Source organism: Corapipo altera, unplaced genomic scaffold, assembly GCF_003945725.1.
Source record: "Corapipo altera isolate COAL_440 unplaced genomic scaffold, ASM394572v1 50, whole genome shotgun sequence".
Classification (NCBI taxonomy): Eukaryota; Metazoa; Chordata; class Aves; order Passeriformes; family Pipridae; genus Corapipo; species Corapipo altera.
In genome coordinates this window covers 7,613,842-7,626,078 of record NW_020884889.1, presented here as the reverse complement: position 1 = coordinate 7,626,078, position 12,237 = coordinate 7,613,842, and the positions used below count along the sequence as shown (strand labels likewise).

The following is a 12,237-nucleotide window of genomic DNA, read 5'->3' as shown; positions in this document are numbered from 1 at the left end:
AAGCAAGTATCTTAGAAATTCATCCCATTAAGTTCACTGAGAGGATCTGCTCACCTCTATGTATGCAAAGTCATCCTTTAGGTGGAAATACTGTTTCTTATAAGTTTCTATTTTCACTTCTGTTAGGTGGTCCTTGGTCTTCTGTTTGGGAAAAAAAAGACAAACAAGAAGAGAAAAGAGTTTTTCTAGTGAAAGTGCCCATTACCTGAATGCTGCATTTTCCAAAACATTTTAAACCTTGAAATTCAATCAACAGGAAAGCTACATAATAAGCACTGACTTGCCAAATTACATTGCTAATGAAACTGGGCACAATGGTAACCTGCCTGCTTATCCTGTCACTATTTAAATTGTTTCACCAAATGGCAGAGTGATTCTCACTTTACAGAACTGACACATAATTCTCTGAAGGTTTGCTGTGCATTCCTGTTCCAAGGGTGATGAGTGAAAAAAACCAAATAGCAGATAAATATCCCGCCTCCCTCCCCTGAACCAGACTGGATACAGGAGACAGTGTTGTGCATTATATGAATGAGACACTCAGCTATGCAGTCCCCCCTCTGACACTGTTGTTCTTACAGCCTGGAGGAACTGAAGGCCAGGCAAGGAACCTGCTGTCTCTCCAGAGCCACATTCCCTGGACTAACCTGTCTTCCAGCTCATCACTTTTCACTCTGTGCTTTTAAGCACAGCACATCACGTCAGAGCCCCAAAAGGCCAAGCATCCAACTTCAACCCAAGTCTTGTGTGGCTCTGCCCTTTGAGGGCCTGTGCTCTCTTCATGTGCAAGAATCTGTTTCCTATTATTTCATACACCTGAACCATTTCAGAAAATCAGGCACAGGATATTCTGAACCTGGCACAAAGCTTTTCTATGTCTGTGCACACAATATGTGCCAGAACTACAGATTTACATGAGCAATGGTTCTGTGATAAGGAATCAACTGCTTTACCAGTTGTGCACTGGAGAGCTTCTTCGGCATTGGTACTTCCACTATTGGTGTCTCAGTGTACTTGGGATAGGCCATGGCTTCACAGTCACTGACACCAGCTGTCTCTGGGATCACAGCTTTGATCCTTATTCGTTCACAGCCCTTTACAGAGCAGAAAGCAAACTTCTCTTTCTCATTTTGAGCTTTGAGTTTCAGAAACAGCAGCCTGCGGGCAGGAGAAAAAAAGCAAACAGCATCCTTCAAACTCTTGTGAAAAAAAACCCCACTCCCAGTTTTGGTGGACTCTTTCCTGCGTTTTGCAGTGATGTGCATTGAAACCCTTGACACTCATGTCTGCATTTTATAGCGCCCCACACACCACATGCAAATAAAAGGGGATACAAGTCTCAGAAATGGTTTACAGAACTCAGGTAACTTAAAACAGAGAATTAAGATGGCACTTAAACTCCCTTTGAACTCTATTCTATAATTATATACATATATGTAGAAATAGATGCTTTGTATTTTAGGTCATTCTTTCCCATTATTTTAATCATTTAAAAGAAAATAACAGACTTTACACTCAGTTCCTGTGCACCCCTGTCAGAGTGTTTACAAATGGTTCAAAACAAGGGTTGCGTGTGTCTTAAGTTTCATGGTCTGCACTTTGCTTTTGTCTTTGATTTTTTTTTTTTCTAATTTGTATTCACTTGGCAAAGCACTTCCCAGAGTAATTGGCAGTGCAGCAGAGGCTGTGAAGGACTGGCTGCCATGGAAGTCCCAGGAAAATTAAACACTGGTCAGATTCCCAGAAAACCTTCCTGGTTTTGTTGTGATCCTCACTATTGGCATTAGCCAAGTGGCTCACAATTCCAGCAGCATTCCCAAAGCAGTGTCCAAATCAGCAAGGTCTGCTTCCTTACCCAGTGTGCTCATCCCAGTAGTAGTATCCTTTGGTAGGGTATCTGTGCTCCAGTTTCTCCATTTGAGAGGTTCTGTAGAAGGTTCCAGTTTTGTATGTTTTCTTCAAGAGACGGTTGTGGATGTCTGAGAGAATGGAAAATGTCGTCCCTTTAGGATAGCAAAACCCTACTTGAATCCAGTCGTTCCTAAAAATAGCAAAGACCCACATTGTAACAAGTCAACTATTATTTTACTGGACATGCTAGAAGCCAAACTAAATAATCCACTATGAAAAATGTAAGTTAATTTTTTCCTGGACAGTTAAAATTTTCATGGTTTGGGATGAATCAATGCAACGCAAATTAGACATAACAACCATACATTAGTTAAGCAACGTAGGTCAGATCTGCTCCTGACTTCTACACCTGTGACTTCCACACGCCAGGAATGAATTAGCTCTAAACTTCCAAAAATGAACCATGTTATCTTGCAGGGCTTCCCAGGGGAGGAAACAGGAATCTGAGATGTCTAATGAAAAGATGGTGAACCGAATGGACTTCCTGGAACAAGCATGTTCCTTCTGGAAGAGCTCATGAGGTGATGACCTCACCCATTAAAAATGTGTGGTTTACATTATTGGGCTGGAATGTTGGAATTTGGATCACTCACTTGTTGAAGTTGATGAGCCATATGGCCAGCTCTTCAGGGGCTGTCTTGTCCCAGTGGATGGTGTAGCCTTTCCTCAGAGTTATAACTGGCTGATACTGCTGGTAATGAGTGCTTTTGCTTAAAGCCCCTTCCAAGTAGAGTGGGTGATTGTGGTAGTCATTTTTTATTATTTTCATTTTCAGATTGGCTGGCTTGTAGGCTTGGATGTATATCTAGGTGAAAAAAAAAAAAGATCACAAAGGGTTTAATGAACTACAGTAAAACATTAAAGGCCCAGATACTCAATAGATGTGAGCTGGTGTGAGCCCTGTGACCGCAGAAGAGACCTGCATGCCTTTCATTTATCATTAATTTCTTAGGCTTCCTTTTCAACAAAACAAACCAAAAAAAGAAGGCTCATTTCCTCATTCACAGAGTTCAAGTGCATGTGCCAGAGAAGTCTTCAGACAGGCTGCAGCAGGGCTGAGGTGTTCCACAGTGTTAATGGCAGTGTTCAGCAGCAGGGCAGTATCTAACTCAGACATCTGACTTCTGCTGAACAAGGATCCTTCTGTCTGGATTTCAGAAGCACGAAACCCAGCTCAGTGGTTAGAAATTGGCTGTAGTGACATTACACTGAAAGAAACCAACAGTTGCAACACCCAAGATAAAACCAGGCACTCTCAGCAGAGGAAAGTGAGGACTCTCGTGGCAGCAGCACTCAGAGCTCCTGTGGTGGGAAGAATGGTTTGGTGGTCACATACAGGATGAAAGAAAATGAGAGCTGAAGTCTAATTTCGACTGCTCAGCACATTTCCCATAACACTGTGGGCAATGCTTCCCTCCATAAATCAAGCAAAAATAACTAGCCAACAGCCCATGGATTTATGAATATTAATGTGCTAATGCCCATGGAGCTCTCAGGAGACTTCAAGCAGAAGTTGTTGGAGCTGTCAGCAGCCAAGGCCAAAGTATTTGAAAATGTACCACAATATTCCTCATGTTCAAAACCACCTGTGCAGACATGTTGATAAATACACACTGAGCACCCTGAGGAAAGTCCATTTCTAAAGGTCAAGTTTTATAGAGCCAAGGAATTTAAAATAAAATAGAGTGATAATGATACTGCAAAGTAAGCAGCTTTACCTGTGCAAAGTGTCCACTGCAGATGGAACCTCTCCAATCGGGCACGTCGATGCAGTCAGGGTGCTTGATTAACCAGTTATCCTCTTTGATCAGGTACGAGCCTGGATATTCTGACACAGAACCATCTATGTCATGAAAAACTGATGTTTTATCACCATCCATATCCAGATCATTGAACCAGGGGCCAGGTTCTCCAAAGAAGACTCTTGAGGTAATCTAAACAAAACAGTGAAACACATTTTACATCTCCAGAAAGGAATTCATCACTTAGAGTACAAAGCAAAGGATGCCTAGGGTCACTACAATGCCTCAGATTACCCACTTTCTGACTTTATTTGGCACTGAAAGTAGTTTGGACAAGAAATAGTTTTGGGTTTGTGGGTCAACTTCTGCTTGAAGAAATCTATATGCACTAACATCACCATTCTTTAAATGGCCACAGATTTTGGCTGCTCAGCTTGAGACATCGTAGGCTTAATGCTCAATGGTTCTGAGGCCCCATGACTCAGGTGAAGACTGCAGGTCCTCTGAGATCATCAAGCTGTAGTTGATGTGGTAATAAAACTTATGCAGTAATAAAACTGTGTGCTCCTGAAACCAATCATCCAAAGATGAGAGCACCAAAGTCATTTTCAGCTGAGCTGGTCTTATAAAAGGCAGGAACATCACTGCCATTTGGTACAGGCACATTAGGGTTGGCTCTGCCTGCACACGCCCTCTTCATTAAACCTGAAGTCAGCACAGAGCTGGGTCACACACTTAAAAGGTGTGTTTGGTTTGTCAGGCAGAGCAGACACACATTTCCCTGCTGACCACAGGGGAAAGGCTAAAACAACTTGAATTTTAGCCTCAGTGGTGGGAAATTTCTTTTAAAATTCTGGAGGAAGGTTCAAGAGATGAGGCAATTTTACTACAGCCACTTCACTCATTGTTTGCTAATACAGTTTTAAGGTTCCAAAGCCATATGAAGTCATACTGATGTGGGGAACAGTCAGCAACCTCCCCTGGGAAATGGCTGCTGAGGCAACTTTTGACTGATATTTTTATCCAGTATAAATAAATGTCATGTCACCAGTCTGCCCCATGCAATGTGAGAGCATGACTGACCAACACTTTTAGGGGAATTTTGCCTTTCCCATCACATTTGGCACTAGTCAGCACTTTTCCTGACCTGTGAGTGAGTCTGCTAATTTTTTGAAAATTAAGCAACCCAAATAATTTCAGTCCAACCACTTTATTTATTTATTTGTTTGCAATGTTTGGCGGTTGGATTTAACAGCTGCTAGAGGTGAACCTCAGCAAACCAATTAGAACGTATTTGTGCAGGCAAATATAAAAATAACTCAAAAGCACAGGCCCCAGCACGGGTTCAGACCAGCACCCAGAAGTTCATACTGTAATTCAAAGTTTGGCAAATCCTTTTTGGCTGGGCTTTGCTCTCATTTATGTCTGCGGGACTGGAGTCCATGGAATTACCCCGGTGTGCAGGACTGCAGAATTACCCTGTAGCAGCTCAGTTTCACTGGCTATTCCCCAAAATCAGTATTTTCTGCTCATAGGTCAGTTAGACTTTTCACAAAACAGACTTCTGTCTGTTGTTGCTTTAATATTATACTGCTGTTGAAAAAAAAAGGAGCAGATTCTTCTGCCTTTTTCAGTTTCTGAGACAAACAGAAATGGAAATAATTTTCACTTCAATGTCACTAATTTTATTTTATTTTTTTTTTTTTTTGGAGCTGATGCCTGCTTCTGGTTTGCTGCAAACCTGACAGAGAATTGGATTTTCTTGTTACTGTACCCATCCAATTTTCTTTCTCTTAGCTGCCGCCCTTTTTGTTAAACTTCTGGCAAAGACAATCAACAACCTCTTGATGATCTCATGTTTTCTCCTTTTTGCCCACAACTCCATTTCCAAACCAAAGAGGTTTTTCTGAGAAGAATAACTCACAGGAACATCTTCAAAGTGGATGTCGGTGACGTTGTTGTTGGGGCAGCTCTGCCAGGCGTTGTTGAGCCGGAAAGCCAAGGCGCTCGTGTGCCGACCATCCAGGGCCGCGAACTTGCGGAAGGTGCAGTTCTGGACGTTGATGGGTCCATCGTAGAACTGAATCCCTCGAATTGGAAAATCCCTAAAATACATTTGGAGGAGGCAGAGACTTGGTCATGACACATTAGCATCAGGATGAGCTGTATGCTAGATATGAACAGTCCCACAGCACTTGTTTCTCAGCTGCTTTCATTTTTCACGGCCCACAGGATGACTCCTGAGTTCCAGTTTTGGAAGAGAAGGGATTTCCCTCTTTTTTAGGTCTGTGAAGTCCTTTTATCCCTGCAAGTTCAGCTCAAGTTCCTCTGTGTTGAACAGATCATCTTTATTTAGTCTGTGCTCCTCCAGGGAATGAACTTATACCAGTGCCAAAGCATTGACCTAAAGATGAATAAATTCGTGTTTGCCATCAGAAATGAGTTCTGCAGCAGTGAAACCTGAAACTCAACAGAGCTATGCAGACTCCTTGGGCTGAGTAATGGCTGGGCTAAAAGAAGTCCCACCACATCTTTCAAAGGAACCTGGAGAGAAACATTGAAAATCAACTGCAATAAGAAAAAAAAGGATTTGAAAACAAGGAAAGGTCCTACAATCTGTAGGGCTGAGGATAGGTGAAGGGGTAGATTAATGAACCTTTAACAGCCTTTTCTGATATCATCTGCAAGGTAAAGAAGACATAATTTTTCACACAGATTAAGTGAATGAGTTGCTTAAGCTCTTTAAGAGGCTGAGATAAGATGTTTCAAATTTCGTTTCTGACAAATAAATTTGATGCCTTCCTCATATGAATGGTTTCCCTTAGAGAAGACTTGCCTGCTCCAGTGCATTTGTTCTGTCTCTCTGACTTTCTGCACACAACACCCAAAATGAGATATGCCCACATATATATTGGGAGGATATATAAAGGATATTGGGAGAGTCATAGAAGATTGGGTTTTCATTATTGCTAGAGTTAGTAATAAGCCTTCTGTATTGCTACTGACAGCAAAGTTGAGGCCTGCTAAGCTATTTGTTCATTGTGAGGCTACTGTTAGGATAACCATATTTTTAGGAATCACAGCAAAACAAGAGGCCACACACAAAGTTTACTGCCCATCTCAAAACTATTTAACAAAGGCATCAAATTCCTTTGTAGCAGCAACAGTAACAGCAGTGCTGAGGACATTCATGACCACATTTAGGCTCCTAGGAGCCTTCCTCACAGCTGCCCCGGATGGAGACTGTCACATTGCTCAGCCACTGTTGGCCACATGTACAGAAAATGCCCTGGTAGCACACAGTCCTGTTGCTGTCCTCCCAACTCCACTTCCAAAGTGGAGGGGGAAAGGAAGAGGAGCTTGATGCTGTCTTGGCAGCCTGCAAGGATGTACCTGCCAGCAGCAGCTGCACAGTGAGGACTCTGGGATCGGGAGACGTGAAATCAAATCCTTTTTGTGCAATGGTTATTAAACTGAACAGCACTGAAAAAACCACATTGGGCTGAAGCTCGTACTGGGAGCAGGAACACTGAGTGCTTTGATGTGCTGAGCTCAACTTACTGGCTAATGGGCAGGGTCCTTCCTCTGTGATCCAGACCTCCAGGTCCCCAGATCTCATTGTCCATTGTCTCAGTGCCCAGGTTTCCACTCTCACCAACAAACAGGCTGTTCTTGATCTCTTGCTTTGAGCCATCATCATGAGGGAAGGTCCCACCACTAAGAGGGAAGGGCTGGAGGTGAAAGGGCTGCTCACATCCAGCCTCACCCCCTGTGCCCCAGGCTGCCACACAACCTGAGCCACACTTACCTCGCCAAGGTCAGTCCAATGCCATTGTCAGCAAACCTGCAAAGAGGACAGAGATTTTCAGAAGAGATTTGGTTTTGCTTTGGTTTATCATCACTATAACAAGCAAACCAAAGAGGCGGAGGACAGCAGAGATTAATTACTATACAGTGCTTAGGCAGAACTCGGATTTTTCCAGGTTTGTTCCCTGTCCAGTTTTGGAGGATCTCTTTTGGCACATCTTGCAGTATATGCAGATCACATGAAGCAGCAGACATGCACCTGACTACTCCAAGCTGAGCTTCAGACAGTGATTACTAGGCATAGTTTACTTGTCTGATAAAGCTTTATCCCTTTGTCTAATGACCACAATCTTTTCACTGTTAGATAAAAAAATCATGCTTAACTTCCATTCCAACTAGCATTTATTATTTAGTAGTGCTTTGCCTTATGCACACTTCTGTGCTCCTCTGTCTTCATGTATCACATACTGCTTCCATGAAAGAGCTTTGCAAGGGGAACTGTGATAAAAAGAGAGAAGCTTGGCTTCTCTTTCATCAAGAGGAAAACAGAGATCAGAGCTTCCTTATTAAAAATAAAAACAAAAATTAGAATAACTTTCTATTTTGCTGAAATTTCAAGCTTTCAGATGAGATAAATCGCAACTGTTGGTCCATGACTGCTTCTTATAGAAAGGCTACAATGCATTGATAGAGTGAGTCAGTCTCGATGGTGTCTTCACACCAGTGTCACTCTTCACATGCTTATCCCAATCTCGGCAGTAACACGAGAGTAGAGCCCAGCGCCGTGCTGCTGTCTGTAGGTGGCAGCCCTTCCCACCCTATCGCCTGCTCGCTTTCCTGCGTGCCACATGAACGTTTGCGTTGTTAATGCGATACATAAGTCTTTCTGTAGCAATAGAAATGGAAATGACTGTGGCTATAAAGACAATTACAGTTTGATGACTGCTTCCTCTGATTCGCATACAGTCAGAGATTTGCTGCTGGAAGCTCATAAAGCACTTGGTCTTTTAGCACCCTCCATACGCTGCATTTCCTCCATAAGCAACGTGAATGTCCCAGTGACCCGAGTGGGACCTGCGAGGACAACTCCTGCTGGCCACGGAGTGGGCTGGATACTCGTAGGTCATAAGAAACACAAACTACATTGCTCAATATGACATTTCTGACTGTTCTGCTACAGCCCCACTCTCACCAAGACGACTGGTTGCTTTAGGAGGTTTGGGTCACTCAAAGATAAGGCAGTTCTGGCCAGGAACTGGACATCAGATATCAGCAATTCCCACCAGGGTTATCAAAATATGCCTTGTAAAGGGCCTTCTTCCTTTTTCTCCTCTTTCTTCATTGAGATTGATATCAGGAGCCTGGCTCAGCAGAAGAAACTGCAGCAGATCATCTGTTTTCAAGTGCAAGACAAATATCTGCTCTGAGCAGGGCAGGAAATGGCCTTCAAAGAGCACAGCACGTACTTGCCCAGTCTCTCTCCCTTGCTGCTGTGATGCCTAGTTTTATGTCTGCTTTGGCAGTACCTGCTTATTCAGCATAACAGTGAACCACATAAAACTGATCTGTGACCAGGCTGAGCCAGGGAAGGTGATGCATTTTGCTGTTTTCTTTTCAAATCACCTCATTTTTCAGGTAAAAAAATTAGTTATTATTTTTAGTTACTTGCACCTGTGTGCCTACGTGTTTGTATTCTGACCATTTGTGAGCGCGGGTCAACATCACAGAGAGAAACAATCTAAGGGATCTTCAGCTCAGACAGAGCAGGTTTTGTTTGTATAAAACAATGTCTGTGGTTTAACATTAACATTTCATCTTTATTTCAACCTTGGCCATATGAAAGGTGCAATGCGATATAAATAGTCTGAACCACAGCTATGCTCGCCATAAACACCAGGCTGAACTCTTAAGAGTTGAAATAAGGCAAAACTCACTGGCAGTTGTCCAGCCACACATCTCCACCTCGCAGCCAGGCCCCGTGATCCTGATTCTTGTAGGCAATAAAGCGCTCGATTATCGCAGGTTCCCTGGGCTTCAAAGGATCAGCATCCTTGTGTGGACTGTACCTGTAACCAGGAGAGGAGAAAGTTTGGTGAGGGAAGGTAGCCTTGCTCGCTGCATGGCCCTGCTAAACATCTGGTTTGTGGTAACTCAGGAACAGCTTTGGGACAACAGTCCATCCACGTAGCATGTCTAGTCAAGCAGCGATGGCCAGACCCAGCTGCCAAGGGAAGGAAGGTCCAGGCAAGGCAGTTGTCAAGACCCGCTCCAAGTTTCCTTTCACCTTTCCAGTATTGTATTGCTGATATATTGCTGAAAGCATGGAAAGTTTATTATTGCTCCCAAAAGTCTGAGATTCTTTTTTTTAATCCTTTACTGTTATCCTTTAGCATATTCCTGTTATTTAGATAAATATCCTTTTGTTTTCCCTTTTGACCACTCTTATCTCATAACTTTGGCTATACTGTGGCCTTGAGTACCACTGCCAAGTTTTTCTTGCTGCAGAAAGGAATTAAAACATCTCGGAGAGGGGCCGAGAGTATGTCCTTCACTATTCCCACTACACAGGACACATGTACAAGATTTATTAACTCTGAAGGTCTCCATATGATGAAATACTGGCCTGATGTAGCAAAAAAAAGCAGACAGAAGTGGAAACTGTGGCGACATGTGCCCTCAGTTGCTCCCTGTCAGCCACCACTCGGGCCACAGGGTCTGAGAAAGGGTCTGGCTCTCTACAGTGATGCTGAGCCCAGCTGCCATTTACCCAGTCCTGAGGCACAGCTCTCCTTTTTACTGTTGAAGGAGCATCTTCCATCATACTACACAGCTTAGAGAACCTGACAGATGAGTATCCAACGCAGTGCCAGCAACGGATGGTCCAGAGATTAAAATTCATTCCTCACCAATGGATAGCAAGGCCAAGCTGTCAAATTGCTAACAGATATTCAATAGCACTTTGCTTTGCTTAATAAGCCATCATATCAATCTAAAACTGAGCATCAGGCTGATAGGGTTCCAGTAAATGAATATTGCTTTGGCAGCTTCATCACTGTGAATTTGCTTTCAGGGAGAGATTTAGTATCAGCCCTTGTGAATTCCCCAGACATTGTTAAATACAGATATTTTGAGATGGATTCCAATTTCATTCACATCTGTGATAACCAGAGGAACACTACAGGGTACAGAATTTGACTCAGATATTTAATGCTGTAACTGAATGTAGAATAATCTCTCCAACTCTGTAACTGTCCAGCCTAGCTCACAGTTTGCCCCAGCCAGCCCAGCTATAATCATTTATTCAGTTGTTCAGTCTTGACACATGAAAAGTGGAAAATGGAATAATCTGAGCTGCAGCCTATGCCAGTGGGTAATCCCCAAGCATAACCATGACTGTATTATGACTTGTTTGGCTTCCAGGGGTCATTCCTGCCCTTGTATGGCAAGGGAGAAATTGCCTTTTGTAATCATTTACTGTGCCTGTGGCAGCAGGCAGTGTCCCAAGGCACGTGTTCAGCTGTATGGGAAAACAGCATCCCAAGAGCAGGCTGCTCTTCCTAAGTTATTTTTTAGCAGTTACTTTTACCATTTAATTAATCACTTCAATTAACTGAGCAATAAAATAATGTAAATAACATTCACTTTTGAACATCTTTTAGCATCAGCTGCTAGCCAGGGCACTGGGGTGATGTGGATCACAGGATAAGTGATATCTGAGCTCCTGGCTAGGCTCTCCTGGGGAGGAGGACTGATCCTACCCCTGCAATGGTTGCCCAGTGCATGACGACAGTAGTCTGGGTAACCCACACCCCTGAGATGGAAAGGACAAAAGGATAAAGTTGTCATTCTCCCCCTGCTGAGCAGAGGTTTTCAGCAGGTTTCTCTTCCTTACATGGTTTCTTCTGTCAAGAAACCCAGTCGTGGGGGAATGCAGGTTGGGTGCAACTGGAGGTAATTGGTCTGTCAGGAAAGAAAACTATTAAACTTGAGAATATTGAGGTCCTTTTACGTGTCTGGGGGTTGGTAACTAAGTTAAGAGCCAGACTCAACTTCTAATGAGATACAAGGGTGCAGGTGCAGTCCTTACATCAGCCTCCTCACTGGGGCCAGCTTTGCCTGGGCATTCTCAGAAGTAACCAGACCAAAGTAGGTCTGCTGATATGATACAGTCTATAGAGAAATTCCCAGTATTTCTAAATTACCCCATTACACTGCACAGAGGTTGTGCACAGCAGCAGAGATGAAAGATCGTTCTGTGTATTTAATTGTGATTATTATTGCAGTGTCAGATTTGGAACTAGACTGAAATCGGAAATCAAAGCATGAGCTCCATGACATAAGCACTCCCTGTTCAAGCAGGTTTTAAAAGAATGAATAAAATCAATATCATTCCCAGGAAATACTTCAATTTCTAATTCCTAAGAAACTCTTGCAGCAAGTTCTGCCCAGGGGGACTGTTGACCAGGCAGCAGTGCATTTCCTTGCAAAAAATTCAAAAAGTTAGTGGAACACCCTAGAGCACATATAATATCCGTGCCAGCTCAGCTCAGAGCTAAAGAGCAAGGACAAAACCAGAAGGGTGTGGGTGTTGGGGGTCTCATAGAGGAAAATGTAGAGGTGAAGTTAGAAATGTCAAGGTGTGTGTAAGTGAAGACCCTTCCTCAATAAGAGCCACCCCAAAGGAATTGCAGTGATTCTTGTCAGCTTCCTTGGGGGCAATTTCATAGCTTTCAGTCAGTGCTACAGAGAAGCCTTTTCCAAACCAAACTGTGTAAAA

General features: G+C 43.2%; 1 protein-coding gene across 3 annotated transcripts in view; it reads right to left on the bottom strand.

Annotated features, from left to right (window-relative positions):
* The window catches only part of CEMIP (cell migration inducing hyaluronidase 1), a 58,852-nt gene that overhangs the window by 8,249 nt on the left and 38,366 nt on the right, over positions 1-12,237 (bottom strand). For 2 of the 3 annotated variants that reach the window (XM_027644206.1, XM_027644205.1), the window contains 9 exons: positions 9,395-9,526; positions 7,462-7,497; positions 7,215-7,370; positions 5,578-5,758; positions 3,630-3,845; positions 2,505-2,716; positions 1,856-2,041; positions 954-1,158; positions 55-141 (listed from right to left, as the gene is read on the bottom strand). In XM_027644206.1, coding sequence (XP_027500007.1) covers positions 55-141; positions 954-1,158; positions 1,856-2,041; positions 2,505-2,716; positions 3,630-3,845; positions 5,578-5,758; positions 7,215-7,370; positions 7,462-7,497; positions 9,395-9,526 — 1,411 coding nt within the window. The remainder of the gene's footprint in view (positions 1-54; positions 142-953; positions 1,159-1,855; positions 2,042-2,504; positions 2,717-3,629; positions 3,846-5,577; positions 5,759-7,214; positions 7,371-7,461; positions 7,498-9,394; positions 9,527-12,237) is intronic. The other variant, XM_027644207.1, reaches the window with a different exon arrangement.